Source organism: Rhineura floridana, chromosome 1, assembly GCF_030035675.1.
Source record: "Rhineura floridana isolate rRhiFlo1 chromosome 1, rRhiFlo1.hap2, whole genome shotgun sequence".
In the NCBI taxonomy this organism is placed as follows: Eukaryota; Metazoa; Chordata; class Lepidosauria; order Squamata; family Rhineuridae; genus Rhineura; species Rhineura floridana.
This window is the reverse complement of record NC_084480.1, coordinates 267,720,547-267,747,052: the sequence shown is the minus strand read 5'-3', so window position 1 is coordinate 267,747,052 and position 26,506 is coordinate 267,720,547. Positions and strand designations below refer to the sequence as shown.

The 26,506-nt window shown below is 42.6% G+C and overlaps 1 protein-coding gene across 4 annotated transcripts in view; it reads right to left on the bottom strand.

Annotated features, from left to right (window-relative positions):
- PREX2 (phosphatidylinositol-3,4,5-trisphosphate dependent Rac exchange factor 2) overlaps nucleotides 1–26,506 on the bottom strand; it is a 252,350-nt gene that overhangs the window by 107,739 nt on the left and 118,105 nt on the right. For all 4 annotated transcript variants that reach the window (XM_061600721.1, XM_061600748.1, XM_061600730.1 and 1 more), the window contains 4 exons: nucleotides 20,741–20,877; nucleotides 15,381–15,498; nucleotides 11,653–11,837; nucleotides 7,545–7,706 (listed from right to left, as the gene is read on the bottom strand). In XM_061600721.1, coding sequence (XP_061456705.1) covers nucleotides 7,545–7,706; nucleotides 11,653–11,837; nucleotides 15,381–15,498; nucleotides 20,741–20,877 — 602 coding nt within the window. The remainder of the gene's footprint in view (nucleotides 1–7,544; nucleotides 7,707–11,652; nucleotides 11,838–15,380; nucleotides 15,499–20,740; nucleotides 20,878–26,506) is intronic.

Here is a 26,506-nt window from a genome sequence, read left to right as displayed (position 1 = left end):
CCGCTTACCATGAAAACCCTATTCATAGTGTTTTTTAGTTACTGTAAACCGCCCAGAGAGCTTAGGCTATGGGGCAGTATACAAATACAATAAATAAATAAATAAATAAATAAATAAATAAAATAGGGTCGCCATAAGTTGGAAACGACTTGAAGGCAGTCCATTTCCATTTCCATTTGGAGGAACAGGAAATATAACTACCAATTTCTGCTGTTTCTCACACTTCAGTATTCCCCAGCCTGATAGGTGGAACTGAATTAAGGGCTGACTCCTGAGATATAAGAAAGCTACTTCCCTGTCTGCATGCCTAAGCTTAGATTGCTTTTTAACTGGTGTAGAGGGAAAAGGGTTTATAGGTGAGTTCAAGTGGTACTTCTGTTATTCTAATCTCTTTCTAAGGGAGAAAATAATTTGTTAAGGAATGAAAAACAAAAAGAGTAAGTCTGTGGCAGGTTATCCTATTTCCTTAAACATTTTTACCCTGCCTTTCAGGAAAAATGCTCACAATGTGGTTCACAATCAGCAATTTGAAAACAATACAAGAAAACAAACAACTAAATGAAGTCAGAATTGGCTTGCCAGGTGGGGTGGAGCTGTGCTAATCCAGAGCCAATCCAGTGCTCCTGCTAGTAGATTTTGTTGGGTTTAAGCAAGCTTGCATGCTGCCACCTTTGGTAGGGAGATGTCCCCTCTACCTAGAATTGGAGAATATCTCTATGCTTGTTTACCATGATGTAACTTCCTAAAGGGTGGGGTTATTTACCTTCTCCTTTGCTAAAGGATATTGATCCTTTTTGCAAATTCTCTATAAAGCTTGAGGGAGTGAGAAGCATACACATGCTTCTCTTCCAAGATTACCATTACCATGGACTAAAACTTCTATTTTTCTATCCAAGCTAGAGCCTATGTTTCCTGAACATATGAAAAGTCATGAGTAAATATTCTTTATACTTTATACTGGCTGCCCATTTGCTACAGGGCCAAGGTCAAGGTTCCAGTTTTGGTGTACAAAGCCCTATACAGCTCAGGACCAGGATACCTGAAAGACCGTCTTACCCCATATGTACCCAGTTGATCACTGCGCTCTGCAGGTGAGGGCCTCCTGCAGATACTATCTTATCAGAAGGTTCGTTCTGCACAATATAGGAAACAGACCTTTAGTGTGGCGGCACCTACCCTGTGGAATTCCCTCCCCTTAAATATTAGGCAGGCGCCATCTCTACTATCTTTTCGGCACCTTTTGAAAACTTTCCTCTTTCAACAAGCCTTTTAAGTTGAGACCTATCCCAGTCTGCGTCTGTGTTAGAATTGCTTTTAATATGTTTTCTTTAATATGTTTTCAACCCTTTTTTTAAAAAAAGATGTTTTTAAAGCTTTAAAAAATGTTTTTAACGTCGTTCTGTTTTAATGTATTTTAAGGTCTTTTTATGATGTTTTAAAGTGTTTTTAGCATTTCTGTTTGCCGCGGGCTCCTGCTGGGAGGAAGGGTGGGATATAAATCAAATAATAAATCAAATAAATAAATACTTTTTACCTAATAAGACTGTCTCTTGTTTATTTCAATTTAACTAGTGTGCATAAGAGGAAGGTGGGACTGGTTATTCTCAATTCTGCTGTTGCGTATATACTTTGCTAAGAAATAGGACTACAAACTGTTCCTATTTCATTTAAACCAAACGGATTTGCATGACACTGACTTCCTTGCCACCTTGCCCCTCTCCCTCCCAGGAAGCAACTGCGACCTTCCTGCCTGAAAACTAGCATAGCGGTTTTGCCCCACTCAGCGAGGCTCTTCTGTACAAAGTTAAAAAGTGAACAGTAGGCAGAACAAGTGGCAAACATAAAAACATTCAGGGAAAACTAATCTTCCAAAGAGGGGGCTTGATGCAAATCTCAGTGAAGATAATTGCACAAGTATAGGCCATCATAGAAACAGCCCTGGCCCCAATTCTTTCCTTTAGGGATCAATCCCTTGATATCTATTTTTAGATAGCCACATAGCACAGGGATGTAGGGTTTTTTAAATTGATAGCCATCTTAGCAGGAATTATAACAGCAGTGGCTACTTTCTCTTATAGGCTTATCAGTAGGCACAGTCACAAACAAAAACTCAAATATATGTTCCAGTTTAGAATCAAATTAACAGAATATAGATTTCTTCAAGAAATTTACTCTGATGATATACTGTGTAGTATTGATAATATTTCTCTCCAAGTAGGTTTGTGCTGATATTATCGTTAAACATGAGGAACTAGAACAAAAAGGATATTTAAATAGCAAGAACAGCAGTAAATGTTTCACATTTAAATCTCTCACATGTTGTCTCCCACATGGACCAAATGGTTAGTTATAATTCAATCAGGTAATAAGTAAGATCTACATTTCTTTTCATACATGTGTTGGAAAAGTCTGGGGACTATTACACAGGCCTCAAACTTCTCTTAGAAATAATGAGATAATAATAATCACTGCAGGATGCCACTGGGTCTCTATTTATAGATTTCAAACTTTCACAATGAAACTAACAGCACAGCTAAAGCATTCTCAGACACTTTTGTTACTATGGTTACATTTACCTCCCTAAAAGAAAGTCATAGCTATTCTTGGAATAAAACAGGTGACTAACAGCCATCAAGAACAGTAATCATTTTTGAAACTACAAATGTGCAACATGATTATGGATTTTGGAAAGGTCTTATATCTGAGCAGTTGATGAATGTGTGAGGTTATAATAAGATAATGTGTCAGGTATAGTAATTATATACCCCTTCCCCTGCTGGTTGTGCCAATGTACTACTTCCTCCTGACCCAAAATGATGCTGATATTCTTATCCTGGACACTGCACATCACATTAAATTATTGTAAAGTAGGCAGGAAGTACATGAAAAATACAGTGTATTAGCCTACATAGAATTTGACCAAGCAGTTAAAATAACCATCTGAGATATACTGAAGACAAGTTGTGCTAAGATTATTAGATAGACAGACACACAGGCAGACAGACCATAATGAATGGATTGCCAGCTATAGTTATTTGGACCATGAAAATATTTTGAGCCATTTCTTCTACAATTAAGTGAAGGAGTGTTACAACCTCTTTCTCTCTCTGTTTGCCAGATTCCAAAGTTGAACATTTGTTTACCAGGTTCCCGTTCAGAAATATCATCCTTTTATTCCATAAAGCAAAAGACCCAATTTCAAAGTACAAACAAAAACTCCAATGGACTCGTCATTCTTGTGAAATACAAGCAAAATAAAGGAGGGCAGGGTGGGGAATCACTTTCCGAAGAGGGTTGGATCAAATTGCAGCCAACCTGCTACAGGCCACATTTGACAGGTAGATGGAGCTGCAGAGGGGCATGTTTTCAGCACTGTTTAGATCTGGCACCAAATGCAAGCTGTACTGGTTTTGGATCCACTCAGGAAGGAACAGATCCACTCATGAACTCCAGTCAAGAGCTCCCAAACAGAGCTAATCCTGCCTAAAAGCAGCAGGGCTTGTATTCGGCACCAAATTTAAACAGCACCAAATGGAAGTCACAACTACAAAGGAACTAGTTGTAAAGCGGTAGAGGCAACAGCAACGGGCGATGGAGCCCCACCGCCAATGGCTTTTATAGGGTAATAATCTTCCCTTGGTTGATGGTTACAAAGCATGGGAATGCACAGAAAACACAGGGGAACCCCCCTCCCTTTTATTATGCTGCCTCCCTTGTTATTTGACTGGGACTTGGATGCCAGTTATCGATGTGACCCAGGAACCTACATACATCAGGCCGCCGCCGCCACCGCCTCTTGTGGTGGAAAGCGCTGGGCCAGCTGGAGCCGGAGCCGGGGAGGAACTGCGGCCTCTCGGCTGGCCCGTTGTTGTGGCCTATCCTGGAGGACGGTTCCTGTGATTATCTTTTAGCATTTTCAAAGGCGGTTTGGAGGCCCAGGAAGCGCCCCTGCAGCGGCCGCCACCCTTCCATACAACCTTCATCCACTTGCCTGATATCGGTGGCGTTTACACTCTGGCCCCTTCGCCAAAGGCTTCTCTAAGAAGAACTGCTGTTAGTTTCATTTTTGAGAGGCTGGTTGTTCTGCCCCTCTCCTCGCTGGAAATGCTGGATGTTGGGGTTGGGGGAGATGCCTGGTTTTGATCTTGTAAATGGACTATCTCCCACACTGGTTTTATGCCAGGGTGGGAAGACTTACACCAGGAACGCCTATCTCTAGTTACACCTCGGACCATACAGGCGAGAAGCCTATTAGTGAAACTGAGAGTTGCCTCTACCTTGTTGTTTAGTTATCATGTATTGTTACAGTTCTTATTGTTTGCTTTCTTATATTCTGTTGTCTTATATGTTTTGTTATGTACATCGCTCAGAGTGGCTGGTAAATCCAGGCAGATGGCGATTAATAAATCGAATAAAATAAATAAAAATAAAAAAATAAATAACTATCAGGAGCACACTCTTAGGCTCTCAGTTGTTCCTTTGCACCCATGGTTTTGCCTGTCCCATGCCTGGCATTATTTGATATCAGATGAGTGGCATGCAAGTGACAACTTCTTGGGTCAAACTATGAGGTCTGGCAGATCTAATTATGCCCAAAGGCCAGGGGTTCCACTGAGGCTCTCAGGTTTGGTGGTTGGCAGCTGGAAGTCCATCGCATAGGCCAGGGATAGCCCTCCAGATGTTGCTGGACTACAACTCCAGTATGGAGAGCCAGTATGGTGTAATGCTTGTTGGACTAGGACCTGGGAGCCCAGGGTTCAAATCCCCATTTAGCCATGAAGCTCACTGGGTGACCTTGGGCTACTCACTGCCTCTCAGCCTAACCTACCTCACAGGTTTGTGGTGGGGATTAAATGAGGGAGAGAACCATGTATGCCACCTTGAGCTCCTTGGAAAAAAGGTGGAATAAAAATGAAATAAATAAAAACTCCCATCAACCTAAGCCAGCATGGCCAATAATCATGGATTCTGGAAATTGCAGGCCAACACATCTGGAGGGCTGCAGCTTAGCTATCCCAGGCTTAGGGCAATATAGTTTATAGATGAGACCTTGTCCCATCTGTTGCCACTGATGGATGAATTTCCCATCTGAAAACCCATCAGATGAATGCAAAGAAAGCATGAGGAAGAAAGAAAGAGAAACTGGCTAATGCAGTTACTGACCAAAAATAGCTAAAACATACATCTACTGTAAAAGCTCTTTAAACTGCGGGGGACGGGGACAAAGGATAGGGCTTCTGCGTTATAATGAAAACTGCACTACAAGGGTTAAAACCAGAGAGTACTATTTCTTAGAACCCACCACCGCTACAGTTGAGGATGTATTAGGAAGGGTAACTGAGGGAAAAACCAGTTAACAAAAAATAAAACTCCACAGACAATAACCTGAGAACCTGAAGAAGGCTCGACATAAGAATCCCTTAGGAAACAACCACCAAAAAGGAAAAGGGCAGGAGGTAGGGGACACCAGGAAATAGCTTTTTAAAAACACTGAGAGGAAAAAAGACTCAGAAACATCCGAGGAAGCAAACGGAAGCCTCACCAAGGACGAGGATGACAAAAGACCAAAAAAAGAGAGGATATACTGTATTTTACTCGAGGGATATTATATACCTGTGGTATATTCAATTCTGCAGTACACTGAGACGTGTTATAGTGAGGTTTCACTGTATTTGTACCTACTATGAAGTGGTCCTACATGGGTCAGGATCTAAACACTTGCTCTAGGTGTGCCAAAGGACCTGGTTGACTTTTTCCTTTTAGCAAATAAATTGATTTTCCTGACAGATCATGACACTCTTTTAAATGTCCCGTGGTTTCAAGACCACATTCCCACATTGGATGGAGAGGTGGTGTTCAAAAAACATAGACCCAAAGTCTTCTTGGGCACATAGAGCTAGTTTTCTTTAGATCCAGGCCATAATCATTGTGATACGTCTAATTTATTAATACAAAAACAGAGATGCTGTGAAGACTGGAGCAACATTGTTCAACAAATACTAATTAAACTATCTCAGACTTGATGAATCCTCCACCACTTCCTCTGGTTTTCATTGCCAACATTTGCAGTTAGAATTACCACTATTTTCTGGCAAGGTCCCTGTGCAAAAATTCAATGTGATAAGTTTTGCCTGCTACATTAATGCCTGTCATACAATAGCCAACTACATAGCAGCATGCCAGGCTTCAGAGGTCAGCACCAAGTCCAACCTAAGCCAATAATTGTTTCTCCAACTGAAGCGTAATCTATTATGAGTAATAGTGCAAAAGCCAAGGGTAGGGAACAGGATCTGGCCTGCCATGTTTCAATCACCTGCCATTAGTTTCAATCACCTGACATTACAATGACATCAGATGACCTGTCCTAAATGAACTTTACTTTGTGGGTGTGGCTTGTGCTGCACCTACAGAGGAAAATTCTTTGCTTGAATTCAAGCCAGCAATACAAAGGAACATTTTTTTCCTTTGTGAACACAGCTTGAGCCCCACTTCTTTTGCATACAACATACTGTATGCATGGTGAGGTTCACCTGTCTCCCTCACTACTGAGTTTCAGGAGAAATTTAAAAATATTTCTGTTTACTTAGGCATTTGAAGGCTAGAGATACTGGCCATGGCAACTATGAAATTAATGTGAAAGTACATGATTGTTTTTAAATGTTTTTATACAGTTTTTAAATATGTTTTTATTGCATTTTAAATTGTACTGTTTTAACATTTTGCTGCTTGCCGTCTTGGGCTCCCTTGGAAAGAAGGGTGGCTTACAAATTTAATTTTCTGTAACTAAATCTTTAGTAAGGGCCTACAAAGCTAAAAAGCAGCAGCTTGTGTCTTCTTGGAGGCCTAGGGCTTGATCAGCAACATCTACACTATAAATATATCTTGATTTACGTTTGCAGCCAGGTGGAAAGAATGGAGGAAGCTGTCTTATATTGAGTTAGATCACTGAGCCATGTAGCTCAGTATTGTCTACTCTGACTGGCAGCACCTCTTCAGAATTTCAGGCAGGAGCTTTTCCCAGCCCTGCCTGGTGATACCAGGAATTGAACCTGAGATCTTCTGAATGCAAGGCAGATGCTCTAGCACTGAACTATAATCCTTTCACAAGAACAGGCAGGTAGGACTTTACCTAACTTGTTTCTTCCGCTCTTTCTGTTTCACTGATGGTTTTTATGTAAGAATTCCTCTGATAATCACTGTTCTTTAACAAGAACACTAGAGATATCATCATATGGGCATATCCTTAGAGCTCTATATAGTACAGTCATAGCTGTGCAGATTTATAGATGATTTGACTTTTTTTTTGCATTATGACAGATTGGGTTTTTTTCTTTAGCATCATTAATGTGCATGAGATCTTATAGACTGTGAGTGGACAGTTTCGTATTTAACACATAATTTGACCTAGAGTGAATAACTGGGGAAGGGGAAATGGAGGTAGGAGTAAACAGTGGCAAAATAAATATTTCAGTTAGACGTTCCAGCTGATCAATTTTTATTTCTGAACAAATGCAGTAAATTCCCAAAACATTTCAGCTCCTTACCTTTTTGTAACTAGTGACCCTTCTGCAAATATGTTCAATTTTCTCACTGCAAATAGCACTAAATTTACTCTGAAGGTCGGTGGGGATCACTTCATTTAAACTATTTAGACTGTTACAGTTTTGCACAAATTGCTCATCACTTTTTGCTAGTGCTTCAAGAATCTGTAAGTAAGACAAAAACAGTAGATGATATTTAAAAGTTTGCCATTATTTCTGATTTTTTAAATGGCCTTTTCTATTTATAATTTTATTGAGTTTCTGTTTTATTTTAAACAATACAAATATGACAAGGGAAAGGAGATAATGTACAAGGGGAGCAGGTTCCAGCTCATGGGGATAAAGGGACTGATATGAGAAGAAAGAAAAGGAAGAGAAGTATGTAGCTATAGCCAAGTGGATCAGTGCTTAATGAGGGCAGGTAGGTATATTTGTGGTATTTCCAACCCAGATATCCAAATAAGTATCTGGGAGATGTTGCTGCACACTTAACTCTGAAAAGAAATATCCTCTGCAAGAAAAGATCCGTTCTTTTATTTATATTTATTTATTTATTATTTGATTTATACTGCTACTCTGATTTTCAAAGGAAAAATGAGTTTTTAAGCTTCCTTCGTTAACCCTGAAAAGAAGCCCAGTTGTGGAGCAGAGGCTTACAAAACCTATTGGCTGCCATTAAGCCCTGTCTTCCGTTTGGAAGCACTTTGCAATGCTGTTTGAAGAAAAAACTGCAAAAACATCCAGTATACAGTCTCCAAATCCTATATACAATTGCAAAATATGTCAAATCAAATATCAGAGGGCCTAATCATTAAATCCCATGTGCTATGTGAAATAATATTCTTTTATTGATGTTTCTGATTGGAATTTGGTAAAAGTCAAAATAATAGGAATTTACTAACAGTTGTCCAATTTTTACACATATTTGCATGCATTTTAATTGTAGGTAATTATAGTTGCCCTAGAAGTGAAGCAGTTTGTTCCTGTAATTATAAAGCTTTCTAACTTTTACTTTCTGAATCAGCACGTTAATTAAAGGTTTCCAGTTGCTTGTAAGAGTTTAGTTTTCTGCAGGTTTAAGTAATAATGCAGAACACTCATGCAAACTATATCCCTTGGTTCCAGCAACAAAGACTGCGGTTAAATCAATACCCAGGTCTTCTACATCCTGTTCTTTATTTTCAAATTATTATATTTTTTGCTAAATATACACTAAAATATTTTACTGCCATATGACTTCCTACTTTTTTAAAAAATAAACAAACTACTTAATAAGTAGGCTTCACAGCTTTGATGAAAAGAAATCCGCAAGGATTATTACATCCATCACTCAAATGTAGAGCTCCCCTTCATTTGTTTCACATTACCTCTCTTCATTACAAAATGACTTACCAAGCAATCGTCTAGCTGAGGGGATGTAGCAGGGGTAGAGAACCTTTTCTTTCTATTGATGGATCTCACCCGGTGGACCAGTCACTATCTCCCTACCTAACCTTCCTCAGAGGTGGTTGTGAGGATAATATGGGAACTGAGAGATCTATATATGCCACCTTGACCTTCTTGGATATCAGGTGGAATATAAATGTAATATATAAATAAATAAAATCCCTGGGAGTATTTTGTTTTAAAAAATGGGGAGCAGAAGAACCACGTACATCACCTTGAGCTCCTTGGATGAAAAATGGGATATAAATAACAGTAATAAATAAATAAAATTCTCTTGGGGTTATCTGTTCAGGTGTCCATCCTGGCAATGAGCAAGGGCTGAAGCCAGTGGCAAACAAGATCCAACACAAAAGTGTGTGGGACCCAAAACAAAGGGGGCAGTGCATTCTCTTTTCTTGCTCGCTTGTTTTCAGCCACACCCTCTCTCTCTCTGGCACCTTCTTTCCTCCCAGTTTTATTCTCCTTGCCACCCATATGAAATTAGGCCAAGGGTCATAGAGTCCCAGGACTTGATCTCTAATGCTCAAATGACATATTTATATGTGTACACATCTCACATGTATATTTGTTAAAAGCCTAATTTTGAGGAATTAGCAGTACTACTCTGAAGACAACTACATGGACAGAATTGCATTGGCTTAGATAGCCTTTCTTAATTTGGGGAAATTAGGATGGACCAATTTTAGCATGCTTGCTAAGGAGAGCCAGCATTAAATGTACTACAGCTGTAATTATATTTATTTATAAACAAGTAAAGGTTTAAAAGTGATAACATGCCAATATAAAAAAAAATATTAACAACATAAGCAGCTTGAAACACCACTGCAGAAAAATATAGAAAGACAGGCTTAATAATGCATACACATACTAGCCCTCCCACATACAGCCTGGGTCATATATACTTAATCACCCGTGCACAGACAAAGAGGAGAGATTACTTAATAAGGACCCATAAAGCAGATCGCTATGAGGGCTGTGAAGGAACCATCGTGATTACCTGTCCCTGTGAGGAAGTAGTAAAATTGTGGTGCTAATCCCAAACTTGTTGCTGTGACAGACAAGGATCCTGCCACAAAAGGGCCAAAGGAACTCATTGCAAGGAAATCTCAAGTCTCCTCTAAAATTCCTTTGCACACTTTGTAAGAAATATTTCTTATCCTTTAGGCTCGGTAGTGGCCAAAAAGGCAACTCCTAAACCCAAGCCCAATTCTTTCTTTTTTGGGTTCTAGGAAACCTGCTAAGTTAGCTCATAACAGCAACATCTCATTTAGAAAACTCTTGTCTGGTACCTTTTGGCAAAGGGTCCCAACTAGTTTCACAGTCAAAACAAATAACTTGGCTTGGAGACAAAGAAACAGGGTGGGAGTAGAGGCAAGGAAGGGGGCTAGCCAAAGCCTACGTGAAGGAAAAGAAGCAGCCTGCGTATGAGCAGGAAGGCAATATGTCTTAGAAAAGAGTGGTGTAGATAAGCCTCTTCAAAGCATCCCAAAAAGCTTTCAGAGTTGGGTGGCCCATTCCTGCTACAAAAAACAAAATCAGTTGCGTGCAACAAGCTCCTCTGCAACAGGCTGGACTGGAATGGTGTGAAAGTCTAGATGGTAGACTGAACAAAGTGGACATGCCTTGTGCACCCAGTTACAGGAGAAACTTAATTAACTGCCTCACCCTGAATTATTATTATTATTATTATTATTATTATTATTATTATTATTAATAATAATAATAATAATAATAATAATAATAATAAATTTGTATACCGCCCCATAGCCGAAGCTCTCTGGGCGGTATACAATAACTAAAAACATTAAAAACAAATATACAAATATACAAATTTAAAAACACTTAAAAAAAACCAATTTAAAAACACATGCTAAGCCTGGGAGAAGAGGAAAGTCTTGAGCTGGCACCGAGAAGATAACAGTATTGGCGCCAGGCGCACCTCATCAGTAACATCATTCCATAATTTTGGGGGCACCACTGAGAAAGCCCTCTCCCTTGTTGCCATCCTCTGAGCTTCCCTCAGAGTAGGCACCCAGAGGAGGGCCTTTGATGTTGAGCGTAGTGTATGGGTGGGTTCGTGTGAAAGGGGCTTTTTTACACAGGGTTTGGACTGGTATCTGAATGACATTTCCTTACAAAAGACCAGTAAATAATTCCCGGGACATCCTGGGTTTAGTTAATTAACTATTATGCCACAGGGCATTTTTTTTCTCCTTATATCTTATCTTTGCTATTTTATTACATAGTTTCACCTGATACTATTTTAATATTTCTATGTAAACTGCTTTGTGAAGCTAGCCTGAAAGGCAATACATAAATAGAATAAATAAATAAATTCGGGGGTGGAATGTAACAATACTTCGCTTACTAAAAAAATAGCTTCGAGGACTATTTGAAAGCAAGGCCTGGGGAAGGGGAGAGACCGAGAAGATAGTGAATGTTTCACTTCTTTGGCATTTGTCGTTTTGAGTTTAGAAGCTCTTCACTGCAGCTTAATTTTCTTTCTGGGTGGATGACCAGGATTCATAACCATGAATAGGACACAGTTCACTGGCAAATAATTTCCTTGAACTTAAATTACAATAATCATATCCATAAATAAAGTATACTACTTCAGTGATCAAAGGAACAAAAAAGAATTAAACAAATATTTTATGCTTCATACCTTTGCAGTCAAGCTGAAAAAGCCCTTTGGTTCAATCATCTTTTCCAAAACATGGCATTTTATCCCTGCAGTGCTGTCATACTCATAAACTACACCATATTCCAGATGAACGTTATCAACAGTCAGACTGACATGGTCCTTCCGTCCATCAATTATTGCCATAGTATTAAATTTGTCAATTACTTCTAAAAAATATATAAAAGTCAATTTGTTTTTAATCCCATTATTTTTATTAAATTAACTAATATACCTAAATCAACTAATTATCTTTTCTAAATAAAGATTGCATTCTGTTAAATTAAAGATTGAACTGGGTGAGTAACTAAGATGAAAGAGGTTGTAGTGCAGTTATAATATCTTTGAAAAATGGTTCATTTGTGGTAAAAGGATTTAAAAGATATTATTACCAAACCAAAGTTGTAATCACAGTAATGGCCAACTTAAATATGAGTATCTCTTGCTGTTACTTTGTGGGCACAGTTCAACACAGAAATAAGCATGCTTAAATCCAGGGGTAGGGAACCTTTTGGGGCTGAAGGCTTCATTCTAGTAGTGCGTGGTCAACACATACAAGTATTTTCCCACAGAAACCGAAAATTGTATTTAATCCTTAAAAACTCTACTCACCTTCCATTTTTTCCATAGACTTTTTTTTTTTTTACAAATTTTGTTAATAATAATAAGCTGTCCAACACCTGACCTATCCTGACCGTGCAAAATAACCCTCAGTAATTGCAGCAGCAGGATGCAAATAACATCAATATACAGCTTATTTGCCAGCCTGGCCTTGCAGGTCAAACCCTCCCTAATGAAGCAGCATCCCTAAAATTGCATGTACGCAGTTGCAAAATGCATGGATGGTTTTTGCATATTTGGTAGGAACACACCTGTACCTCTCCGTTGAGATATTTTCCCCTGTACTTTGATCTTCTTGCAGAGGAGGAGCTACTGTTACAGACTTTGTACAGCAGCAAAGTCTGTTCTTTCTCAGTTGCTCCCTGCTGAACAGCAGGTCCTGAGGAGAAGACCCAGAGGGTCAGATGAAATATAGCCACTGGCAGTACCCAGCCCAGGACCCAGGGGTTCCTCAATCAAAGTTTACATATACTGTACTGACTTCAATTAACTTAAAGGTGTACTAAATGTTTGTCTATTTCAGTTTTAAGACAACGCCCCTATTTTATCATGATTTGGCTTCACAATCTTTGTTTCCCAAATGTACTGCTTTGTTTTGTCTCTCTGATGCGGTACCATTTCCCCCCTCGAGTAAAGCTTCTTCCTGTTTCTTCCTATGATAAAATTGTGAATGTCTGGATGCCAATCAGATATGTTTATTTATTTTATTTATTTATTGCATTTGTATACTGCCCCATAGCCGAAGCTGTCTGGGTGGTTTACAACAATTAAAAACATTAAAAATAAATATACAAATTTAAAAACACATTTTTTAAAAAGCAGTTTAAAAACACATGCTAAAATGCCTGGGAGAAGAGGAAAGTTTTGACCTGGCACTGAAAAGATAACAGTGTTGGCGCCAGGTGCACCTTGTCAAACAAATCATTCCATAATTTGGGGACCACCACTGAGAAGGCCCTCTCCCTTGTTGCCAGACTCCCAGCTTCCCTCAGAGTAGGCACCTGGAGGAGGACCTTGGATGTTGAGCGTAGTGTGCGGGTGGGTTCATGTCGGAAGAGGTGGTCCATCAGGTATTGTGGTCCTAAGCCGTGTAAGGTCAAAACCAGCACCTTGAATCGAGCTCGGAAACATACAGGCAGCCAATCCAAGCGGGCCAGAATTGGTTTTATATGTTCGAACCATCTACTCCCTGATACCAATCTGGCCGCTGCATTTTGCACAAGCTGCAGCTTCCGGACCGTCTTCAAAGGCAACTCCACGTAGAGCGCATTGCAGTAATCTAACTTGGAGCTTACCAGAGCATGGGCAACTGAAGCCAGGTTATCTCTGTCCAGATAGGGGCATAGCTGGGCCACCAACCGAAGTAGGTAGAAGGCATTCTGTGCCACCGAGGCTACCTGAGCCTCAAGTGACAGTGATGGTTCTAGGAGAACCCCCAAGCTACAAACCTACTCCTTCAAGGGGAGTGCAACCCCATCAAGGACAGGTTGGACATCCACCATCCGGTCAGAAGAACCACCCACTAACAGCATGTCAGTCTTGTCTGGATTGAGTCTCAGTTTATTAGCCCTCATCCAGTCCATTGTCACAGCCAGACACTGGTTCAGCACATTGACAGCCTCACCTGAGGAAGATGAAAAGGAGAACTATAGCTGCTTGTCATCAGCATACTGATGGCAACGCACTCCAAAGCTCCGAATGACTGCACCCAATGGTTTCATGTAGATGTTGAACAGCATGGGGGACAGAACTGACCCCTGTGGTACCCCATACTGGAGAGTCCAGGGTGCCAAGCAATGTTCCCCAAGCACCACCTTCTGGAGCCGACCCGCCAAGTAGGAGCGGAACCACCGCCATGCAGTCCCTCCCACTCCCAACTCAGCCAGTCTTCCCAGAAGGATACCATGGTCGATGGTATCGAAAGCCACTGAGAGATCAAGGAGAATCAAGAGAGTCACACTCCCCCTGTCTCTCTCCCGACAGAGGTCATCATATAGGGCGACCAAGGCAGATAATCGGTCTCATCCAAGAGTGTCTGGAGCTGGTCTGCCACCACTCATTCATGTGCTAACATCACTAAGGCAAAATACAATTGATTTAGAGTAAGAAACTAGTCACATGGGTGATCAGGTAGATGAGGCAAATAATGCCTATTTAGGGCACATACTGTAGGTGAACACTTGCATTCATTTTGGCAACAGGTGGGGGAAATGTGATGTTGAGTGAAGTGATTGGGGAAATTCCTTCCTATCTTTTCTTTCTGGGTTGGCAGCCATGTGTCCTAAGTATCAATGTGCTTATTCAATAAGGTTAAATGCAGTTCAGTGCCAACACAAAGGCCTGATTTTTGCCAGAGATAGACCACACCACTCTTCACCTAGCTGGTGCCCTCCAGATATTGACAGACTGAAACTCCCATCAGCCCCAATCAGCATGGCAAATAGTCAGCGATGATAGAAGCTGTAGTCTAAAATATCTGGAGAGCACCAGGTTGGAGAAGGATGGCAAATTAAAATTAAAAACTGTTATAACTATTTTCAGCTCCCATTATAACCTTTCCCCTCCCCCCCTGACATTTTTGGACTATAGGTCCCATCATCCCTGACTATTGGTCAGGGATAGCTGATGGCAGCTGGAGTCCAACAGCATCTGGAAGACCAAAGGTTCTCCATCCCTGCCTTATAATTTGATTCAGAACCAGAATAAAATAAGACAATGATGTAAAAGTCTGCACGATCATGCTGACTTTATTACTTCACTCCAATTTCTAAGGAGGAATACCAAAAACCAAGCTCACAAGGAAGAAAAAGTTAAGCACACCTATATCACCACTGTAATTAGAAAGACAATAATTCCTATTTTTTCTTTGAGTTGTACTCTAGATTGTCAAATGATGAGGCACTATGTATACTACAGCCACAAAATAAGTATGTACTATTATAGCAGATCTGTAATAGCTAAGAAAACCATGCCATCAAGTAATCATTGCACTTTATTGTGTTCTTTGACTTGTATTCTTCACCAGCTTTGGTGGAAAAGTAACATCCAAAGCTCACCTTTATTTTATTTATTAACAAGACAAATAATCCCACCTTCCACTTTGCAGTCAAAGGCATCTCCTCCATCATCCACCAAGGGTTTAGAGTTCATTTTCTGAAGATCTTCCTGGGCGCTCTCAATGCTGTTATATACCCACTGAATAGAATCTTGCTACAGGAAAGTAAATAACAAAGATAATAGTTTACATGCCTCTTTGAAAAAAACTAATTCATACTAGCTTTGCTTTTATTAGAGTGGAACCAAAAAAATAAGCTTGCATTTTTTACATTTTCATGCCCCCTAAGCACCCTTTTTGTTTAGTGAGAAGTTCAGAAGAGGGCAGGAGGCATCCTTGCTGCTGAAGCAACTTGGCCTATGTTCTGTACCTTGCTGTGTTGTGAGGGCAGGCAATGAAACTGCCACTGTATGTGCTGTCATTACAAATTGTTGCAGGAATGTCTTTGGAGAACATGCTCAGTGATCTCTGGAAGCTGCATGTCTGTTGGGCAGAGGAAATGGAAAATAGAGACGATTGGAATGGAATGGAGTACTGTGGAAGAGGATATGGCTAGAGCAGCTTTTCCCAACCAGTGTGCCTCCAGATGTTGTTGGACCACAATTCCCATCTTTCCTGACCATTGGCAATGCTGGCTGAGGCTGATGGGAGTTGTGGTCTAACAACATCTGGAGGCACACTAGTTGGGAAAGGCTAGGCTAGAGGATACTCTACACTACAACATTTTGTTGCAAATCATACTTTGTTATGTATTACTTCCCATTATTAGAGTTTTAGTTCACCCAATACATTTCATGGGGTCTTTTGAAATATGGCTCTTCCATAAATATCTTGCCACCCTTGGCTCCTTCTGGGAGGCAACATGGGATTTAAATTTTAATAATAATCAGGCCCAGCGCTAGCACATGGCCAGGTGGGGCACTGGCCTGAGGGCCCAGGATCTCATACAGGCCCTCCTGGGATAAGCACAGGCCAGCAGCAGAGGAGGGAATTAGCGGGTGGCAGCACAGGCAAGCCCTGGCCAGCCCTACAGCAACAGAGCCTGTCCTGCTCACCTGCGCTGCTGCCAGGAAACAGAAACGCCAGGATTGTTGCTAGGAAGCTGCCCCACCTGCCCTAAGTTTCAGGCATGGGAGGAGGGGCGGAGCTTACTGACCTATAGCAGCAGAAGCAAGGCAATGCTGAGAGGAGAAAGTGGCTGAAACAGAGCCTAACTATGTCTGTTCTAATGTCTGCTCAGAAGTAAACCCTGTTGAATTCAGAAGGGCTTCCTCCCAGGTAAATGTAATTAGAACTGTAGCCTAAGGCTGTGGAGCTTGGAAGGAAGGTAAGAAGGCTTTCCTAGTTTTCTTAGGCTGCAATCCAATAATGTCTACTCAGAAGTAAGCTCCATTGGGTTACTCACAGGTAAATGCAGCCTTAATTACATAGTAATTACTGCCTCCCCTCTCCCTCATTCCATTTGCCCCACTTATCTTTTTTTTGGGGGGGGGAGACAGATCTTCCCTCTCCTTTTACAGGCAAGCTTCCATTGTTCAGGTCTGTACTGGGGCTTTTGTATGTGAATTCCCTCTCTTTCACCACCCCCTGCCTCGCCTCCCCACCAGCCCAGCTATTATTTTCATTTATATCTTGTTTTTTTATAAGGAGTTCAAAGATTATTTTTATCCTCTCAACACCCCTGTGAGATATGTTAGCTTGAGAGACAGTGACTGGCCCAAGGTCACCCAGTGAGCTTCATGGCTGAGCAGAGATTTGAAACCAGGACCAGTGTCTCTTTACCTTCGAAACTTGTACATTTATGATGCCTGGTGGTAACACAACATGTTCAGAGACTAATTGTTTGTCCCTAAAAAGGCTTTTTCAGTCCTTCATACAAAACTCCATATTAGTAGTACTAAGAGCATTAAATCTCCACCAGTTCTGTATGTTTATTCTGCCCGACATCAAAGGTGATTCCTCTTATTAGACATTTTTATGAGGGTTTCTGATGGACTGAGGCATGCTGGAGTATTGTGTTGCAGCTGTCTTTATATGGGTCTACAGTATCTGAAAGTTTCTCTGCAAGTAAGCCCTGTGATGTGGAGGCGTCCTTTAGTGTCATTTTTGTACACTATGAAAAAATGGACTGCCTTCAAGTCAATCCCGACTTATTGCAACCCTATGAATAGGGTTTTCATGGTAAGCGGTATTCAGTATTTGGTATTTCATGGTAAGCGGTTTACCATTGTCTTCCTCTGAGGCTGAGAGGCAGTGACTGGCCCAAGGTCACCCAGTGAGCTTCACGGCTGTGTGGGGATTCGAACCATGGTCTCCCAGGTTGTAGTCCAACACTCTAACCACTACATCACACTGGTGAATTGTAGCTGAATTATTGTGAATGCCTTTTTCCCCCTGAGAAATGGAATTTTAACTTTTAAAAAATATTTGCTTAAAAGGGCAACCTTTAATTTACTGTTCTGTCATTGGCTTATCCTGGTGCTCCAATATAACACTGCCTCGTGGCAATAAGGGGTTCTAAGATTAATTCTAGAATGCCTCCTAATATCTCAGTACAGCTGAGTAAGTTGTGAGCAGAGCTTGGAAAAGTTACTTTTTTGAACTACAACTCCCATCAGCCCTAGCCAGCATGGCTACTGGATTGGGCTGACAGGAGTTGTAGTTCAAAAAAGTAACTTTTCCAAGCTCTGGTTGTGAGTGTAGGGAAAAGGTCATTGCAGCATCAGCCTTGCATGTAGAAGGTTCCCTCAGTTTCAGTCCCCAATAGCAACTACAAGTAGGAGAGAAGCCATCAGGGACTGAACCTGAAAGACCTTCTGGGAAAGACTCCTGCCTGAAACTCTGGAGAGCTGCTGCCAGTCAGTGTAGACAGAACTGGGCTAGATGGACCAATGATCTGACTCAATATGAAGCAGCTTCCTATGTGAGTAGAAAATTCTGGTGGACAATTTAAATGTTTATATGAAGCCCTTTTTTCAAAGATCTTTGCAAATGACAGGAAAGGATGGATTCAGCCCACACACACATACCCTTTTTTTCTATGAAAACATTAAAGTAGAGAAGCCAACAGAAACAGCAAAACATGATAATTATTTCTCAGTACATTTTGTGGAATATCCCAGGCTCTGATACTATTTATATAATCTGCCTAATTAGCATGGTAAACCAGAATACATTCTTAGATACTGACGCCTACAAAATAGGCAAAGTTACCCCAACAAATTAAAATAAATCAAAATTTTATATTTTTATTTTATTAGAGGAGGTTGCAATATTGGCGAAGATTTGTTTTCTTTGAAAGGAGCGGGGCCACAAGGGAGGGGGAATGTAGTTTGAGGAGGAAAGGGAGGAGACAAGGGCCCACTGATACCCTGTGCCTGATGGCCCCTAGAAACCTGGAGCTGGCCCTGACAATAATAAGGAATTAGTCATGATTAAAATATTTAGGAAGAGTGCCTGATGAAGACCTTTTTGTTTCAGCAGGCTTTTAAGTTCTTTATTTTTATGTTTTAACTGATTTTATCTTTATTGTGTCTTTGCAACCTTACTCTACGTTGCTTAGAGACTACAGTGTTAAGTGGGATGTAAATTGTTGGAATAAATGAAATATATAAATACATTTCTACAGTGAAAATCACTGCATGTGAGCTATTACCTAATTGTTTTGCTCACAAATTATTTCAACTGGTCATGTTTGAGAGGCACAGTTACCCAAGCTGTAGAAAGCTGTTGCTTGCTGGGTGTTAACTGTTGTGCTAAACAGATGAGGGAGCAATCCAAACCTAAGATCTGCTGGGATTAGTGGTGTTTGGAATAGGTGGATCTCTGGCCGAGCCTGGGCCTAGCTAGGGCTACACTGGCTGAATTCCCTCATCCTGGCTGAGGCGGAGATAGGCTGGTGTAAATCCTCTATCCCAGCCGAAAAGTCCTGAAAAAGTGGAATTCTGGGGGCAAAGGTGGGGCAGAGAGAGACTTACTCCGTTCAGCTCAGTCAGATGACTTAGCAACCCAGTGGAAGTTACACTGGCCAAAAGGGTGGCGTAAGTCAAACTCGATTTTAAAGGCTTGTTTTCCCTCTGCTAGGCTCAGACTGGCTCACCCAACAGAGCTGTGATTGGCTCAGCTCCTGAACAGCCCCTGACGTAAATTACACTGGCTTCCTATAGGTTGTATTGCTCTGTTAGAGAGAGGAAATCATGGACTTAAATTGCATTCACTTTAAACAGATCTCACTTGTTTTACTTCAAAACTTGTTCTTGGTTGTGTAGAACTTTGCTGGAAAGTCTGACAATAAACAGTGAATAAAAAAAATTAATTGTACTTAATAAATAGAAACCAATCACATTCTGAGTTACAGAATCATTAGCTTCCCCAAAGAAATTTATGTCACCCACACTCCAGTGCAGCTGGATGAACTACAAAAATAGCTTGTGTTCCAATAGAATTAAAAATGCAGCCTCTAAAGGGAAATGTGTGGGATGAAATGAAAGTTAAGCCAAAACAGCAAAAATTAGCGCTTTAGCACATTGCTTCCATAAACTAGGGTTTAAACTTATTTCCCTTTCCTTATTATTGCAAATGTTTTCCTGAAGAATTCAAAATCCATTTTATTTACCCGATGTGGCTGAATTGGGATTTATATTTTATAAAGATACATCATAACAAAGGATGTGTTTTTAATCACACTGTTGCCAGTACTGTCAATACAAATCTCTTGAAAACTTGTGTACAGTTGGAAAAACAAAGAGGATGATCTATCAGGATATTAAATTTCAGTGTTACTTATTTGACTACATGTTGAGAAGCAGACAGTAGGATCCATTCACCAAAGCACAGCATGATTATTTCCATACTTCTTTATTCAGAAAGTACCCTGAAACCAGTGTTCTTGCAAGATTCTCAGGATCATAAGAATAACCCATAGTCATTTAGTACAAATATAAAGCTATTCAGAATGTAAGATTTTGTTTTAACAGTAATTCAAGCCCTTCACTGGAGCTTTATGTCCAGCCTTTGTCTTGTCTCTGATAATCCTTCTTTGCAAAGGTTATTTAAAAGGGTGTCGAAGGGCATACTTCATACCAGGTCAGATTTCTTAAATCCCTTGCCCTTTTCAACTCAGCTTTTTACCTGGCATGTGCAACATTAGAGACTCTGCTGGTTTCAGTTGCAGATAATCTTCTCTGAATGATGGAAAGGGATAAAATATTTCAGTTAATATCCTTTTATTTAAAAATTGGTCCCCTTTGGTTTCAGCGGTGTACTCCAAATTAAATTAGACAACAGCTTTTGATCTCATTGACTTATTTTTTTTTACATTCATTTCCCAAGGAATAGATGTGAACCACATTTTTTTTAGAAAGCATTTGCAATAAAAAAGGTAAGCGTTATCTTTACATGCATTGGACGTCTGTATTTCCTGCAGGCTGTCACATGGGCAATAACACTTGCATGAGTTTCTTTGCTGACATTAATTCCATTCACTTTAATTATGCACTGTCCAGGGTGGAGGCCAGCTGCTGCTGCTACAGTTCCTTTAAAATAGTTAGAAAAATCACCAAGTTAGAAGCTTCCTTCTTAGAAAGAAAGAAAACGCTTGATTTTATAGTTGCTGGTCTGTTCAGGAGCATGCTGGATTAAAACAACATTATAGTTCTGATGCGGAGATCCTTGTGTGAGACAGCAGAATGTGCACAACGAGCTTTACAAGAGTATCTCCCCCCTGAACAAATGGTCGGTGCTGTCTACTTTAATAAGGCTGTCAACTTGTTGGGAACAGCTCTAGAATTAGTAGCCAATAAAACAGGTCAATAAAGCAAACAGAGAATGGTGACCATGCATTCAATGGTGAATTTCCATATAACAGCACCATTTGTATATCCTAGGAGCTGAATGGACCATTGGTCTCACCTGAAGGGTGATTTTCATAGGAGGACTGCCATCAAGCGGGTTATAGCTCTACCTATCGTCCGAAGGCAAGAATGTTTTTGAAGTCAAGACTAGGGGTGTCAGGCCCCTCCCACTCTCCAGTTCATTCGCAGCGAGTCCAAAGAGAGATATCTAAAAATGCAGGAGAAAAGGCCAATGGGCCTACCAGCAAAGACATAACACAATAGCAATAATCATAATAATATGACTCTAACGTAGCGATATAACATTAATAGCAGTCTTGACTTCACTAGTAAATCTAATATAATAGCGTAACAGGAGTATATAAAAAAAACCCCAAAAAATCTAGGTATCCAGGTATCCTCCAACTGGGAGGGTCGTGATGGCAGTCCTCCTATGAAAATCACCCTTCAGGTGAGACCAATGGTCCATTTTCCATAGGAGGACTGCCATCAAGCGGGATGTACCAAAGCAGCCCGTAACAGGGAGATACCACCCACATCCTAATCATCATTAAGAACCTGTTGCAACACTCGTCTGCTAAAAGAGGCATCGGCAGAGGCATAACGATCTATTTTGTAATGCCTTATAAACGAGTGTGGGGTAGACCAAACAGCAGCTCTGCAAATATCAGCAACAGGAGCGTTGGTAGCAAAAGCAGCCGTAGTGGCCGCTGACCTAGTGGAATGAGCTGTTATACTAGCTGGAACTGGAAGCTTAAGGGACTCATAGGCTAAGGTAATACATGCACGCAACCAACGGGATAAGGTGGAATTAGCTACTTTATGCCCCATAGAACGTGGATGAAAGGATACAAACAAAGACTCAGTTCGTCGTATATCCTGGGTCCTAGACAGGTAGGTCTTGAGAGCCCTCCGAACATCCAATGAAAGCCAAACCTTCTCTAGAGGATGGGTAGGATTCGGACAAAATGAAGGAAGAACAATGTCCTGGTTGCAATGGAAAACTGAATTGACCTTGGGACGGAAGGAAGGATCAGTTTTCAGCACAACAGAGTCCTTGTGAAAGACACAGAGATGGCGGGCAGAAGACAATGTGCCCAGTTCCGAAACTCGTCTCGCAGAGGTGATCGCGATCAGGAACAGGACCTTGAATGACAACAGACGTAAAGGCACAGACCTAAGGGGCTCGAACGGAGGGCGTTGTAAAGCCTGTAGGACCTTCGACAAACTCCATGAGGGAAAATGGTGGAATACAGCCGGTGAGCATAACGCGGTTCCCCTCAGAAAACGTTTGATGAACGGGTGCGAGGCAATAGGAGCACCAGCGGAGGACACTGAGAGAATGGATGACAGAGTGGATGCATGTCTACGTAAGGTGTTGGGTCTAAGTCCCATCATGAGGCCCCTATGAAGGAATTGCAGCACCTGTTGTATTGTGGCCTGGGAAGGATCGAGGTGCTGGGACTGACACCACCTGGAGAATGCCACCCAAGTATGTTGATATATACGGGTGGTGGATGGTCGTCTCGAGGCCAAGATAATGTCAATAACAGCGTCAGACAGGCCAGCAGACCTTAAATGTCCCCGTTCAAAAGCCACGCTGTTAGCTTGAGCCAGTTGGGATCCTGATGCAATACTGGGCCCTGGGATAAGAGGTCTGGCCTGACCGGGAGCGTCCAAGGGTCTGTCACTGACATGGCAAGGAGATCCGAGAACCACGGTCGACGGGGCCAATATGGAGCTATCAGAACCAGTTTGGCCCTCTCACGTCGCGCCTTTCTCAAGGTTCTGGCTAACAGTGGTATTGGAGGGAAGGCGTACAATAGGCCATCCGGCCACGGTAGCGATAGGGCATCCACCGCTTCCGCTGTCATGTCCAGGTATCGAGCGAAGTACCTGGGTAGCTGGCAATTGCGACTGGAGGCAAATATATCGACTGAGAAGACGCCGAACCGACACTGGAGAAGATGGAAAATGGTCGGATGAAGTTTCCATTCTCCCGGAAAGACCTGTTGTCTGCTGAGCCACTCTGCTGTCACATTCCAAATTCATTGCAGATGTTGCTCTGCCCAGTCGAATATGAGGGAAACTAGGTACTGCAGAGGACGGGACCTGGTCCCCCCTTGTCTGTTTAAATGAGATTTGGCACACGTGTTGTTCGTTCGAATGAGAACATGGTCCAAGTGGAACAGAGACTGAAAATGGAGCAGAGCTAAGTGGACAGCCTTCAGTTCTAGCCAATTGATGCTCTGAGTCTGCTCTGCTGTGGTCCAAACCCCCTGAACGAACTGGGAGTTGCAGTGGGCTCCCCAGCCGAGGAGACTGGCATCTGTGGTGATAACAGTCCTGCGGGGTTCTCTGAACGGAGTGCCCTGGGTGAGATGCTGGACCCTCGTCCACCAGCGGAATGAAAGACGCAGTGCGAGATCAGGGGAATTGCTCGATGATTTGACCTGGTAATGTCCTGTTGAAACGGCAACAAAGCCCACTGGAGTTGGCAAGTATGAGCTTGAGCCCATGGCACAATATGGATGGTGGACACCAACATTCCGAGAGCCCTGGCTAGAAGCATGACGTCTGCGGTTGCGTGGTGCATCAGAGACCGTGCGATGTCTGTGATAGCAGTTATGCGGTCTGGAGACAGGAACACCGTCGCCTGCAGGGTGTCCAACATCGCCCCTAGATGTTGTAGGCGTTGGGTTGGTTGGAGATGGCTTTTGTCGAAATTGACTAGCCAGCCGTAGGCCTGCAAGACATGGAGCGTGAGCATTAGATGGCGATGAGCCAGCTCCCTCGAACTCGCCCCTATTAAAAGATCGTCCAAGTAGGGGTAGATATGGACCCCTTGAAGCCGGAGGTAAGCCACTAGTATGAGTAGCACCTTGGTAAATACTCTCGGGGCAGATGAGAGGCCGAACGGCATCGCTCGATATTGAAAATGCTGGGGGCCGAAAGCAAACCGAAGGAATTTTCTGTGGGCTATGCAAATAGGCACATGGAGATACGCTTCCTTTAGGTCGATAGAAGCCAGGAAGTCTCCTTCTTGAAGGCTTTCTGTAATGGAGTGGAGGGATTCCATTTTGAACCTGCGATACTTTACGAAACGGTTGATGAACTTGAGGTCCAACACCGCCCTCCATGTCAGATCTCGTTTGGGCACAGCAAATAGGAGGGAGTACACCCCTTCCGACCTCTCTGTTGTAGGGACTGGCTCTATCGCCACTGTGTCCAAGAGGTGATGTATGGCTGTCTGCATGATGCAGTGCCTGGCTGGTGCCCTGGGACAAGGGGAGGGATGAAATCTGTCCGGAGGGATTGCCGAAAACTCTAGTGCATAGCCATAACAAAAAAGATCTCTGATCCAGGCAACCTGAGTCAGACGCAGCCAATGGTCTCCAAACAGAAGCAGTCTGCCCCCAACCGGTATCGCGTCAGTACTGTCTGTGCTGGCGAGACCCTCCCCTATATGAGGACGTTGAGGTACCTCTGCGCCCCTGGTACTGACCTCTGCCTGGGAAACGTGTGTTCCAGACTCCCCTGGAGGGACGGAAATCATAGTTTCGGAAATCACGGCCTCGTCCCCCGGGCCGTGTTCCTCGAAAGGCCTGGGTCGTGCGGTATGAGGTGAAACGTCTGAAAGTCCTGCGATCAATGTTCCTGACAGTGGCCAAGACAGGCTTTCGAGCATCCTTGGGGTCAACAAGCACTGCCTTTAGGGCTTCCTCGCCGAAGAGTAATGAGCCGGAATAAGGTGCCCTTGATAAATTAACTCTGGCTGTAGAGTCCGCTTGCCAGTGACGAAGCCAGAGGGTCCGTCAAGCGACTACCTGAGCTGCCATAGCTCGTGCTCCCAGCTGATTTGCGTCCAAGGTGGCATCTGCCACAAAAGCCGCTGTCTTGCGCAATTTCATCAGTGACCTCCTCAGAGAGACAGGATCGGGATTAGGATCATCTAAGAGATCATCCAACCACATCATCGCTGCCCTGGAAAAGATGGAAGCTGATGCAGAGGCTCGCATGGAGAAAGTGGTGGCCTCATGATTCTTGCGTAAGGCGAAGTCCAGCCTCCGCTCAGTGGCATCCTTTAAATGTGAATCTCCTTCCCTCGGCAAAAGGGATCTAGAGACTAGACTGGAGATCGGCTCGTCTATGCCAGGGACAGCCAGTCTGCTTGTAAAGTCCAGAGCCAAAGAGTAAAGTCTGTCCGCAAGGGCGTTAAAACTGCGTGTTTGTAATGGATGAGACCATTCATCCTTGGCCAGTTTAGCAATAGGATCTGGCACTGGAAGGTAGTGCTCTGCTGGTGTGGGGGATTTCAAGACCCTGGCCCCTTTAATAGCGGGAGTGGCAGCTGCAGGTTGTGTAGATTGGAGAGCAAGGGTGTTCAATACTCTGCGAGCAAGGGGCTGATAATCTAAGGCATCAAACAGGTGATAAGATGTATCCTCCTCATGTTCCGAATGATCACTCCATTCGTCTCCTTCGGCTTGCACAGCAAATGGTGACTCCTCCCCACAAGAGACGTCATCAACAAACCTGCCCCTGGCAATGTCAAAAGGATTTGGAGACCATGATGGATCTGCCTCATTGCGTACATAGTGGTCCACACTGCGCTGAGGAATGACGGGGACTTGTGACGGTGACTGTGTTTGAGTGAAGAACGACAGCATGTCTTGTAGTTGTGATATGAACTCATGAGACAGCTGCAGCCCCGGTGAGGTAGATGGTTGCACTTGTAGAGGCGACGTTATGGACGGCTCAGCAGGCTGTGAAGATGAATAAGCCCTAGGTGGTAATATGGGAGGAGGGTGGCTGGCTGCTGTTTGGTCAGGAAACCCAGCAAAGTCCTCCTCCTGAGAGGATGCAGTCGGAGAGTGAAATAGATTCGTTAACTGCTCCTGGCCCGCCCCCTCGGAAACCGGAACAGAAACGTAGCATGGCCGCTTGGTTGTGCTGTGGCTGGATAGATGTTTAGTTTTGGCAACCGCTTTGGTGTGCTTATGCTTGGCCGCCTTAGATTGTTTCGGCTTGGTTGCCTGAGTTGTTGCTGGCTGTTCCGCCATCATATATTTTCTAAGGGGTTCAGTACACAGCCACGGATGGGGCAGAATGTACAGACCCGAACAGGCTCAGTACACAGCCACGGATGGGGCAGAATGCACAGGCTCAGATGGCTAAGTACACGGCCATGGATGGGGCAGAATGTACAGTATCAACAGCCTTGGTACACGGCTACGGATGGGGCAGAATGTACAATTTCAAACAGCCTTGGTACACGGCCACGGATGGGGCAGAATGCACAGTTCCAAAC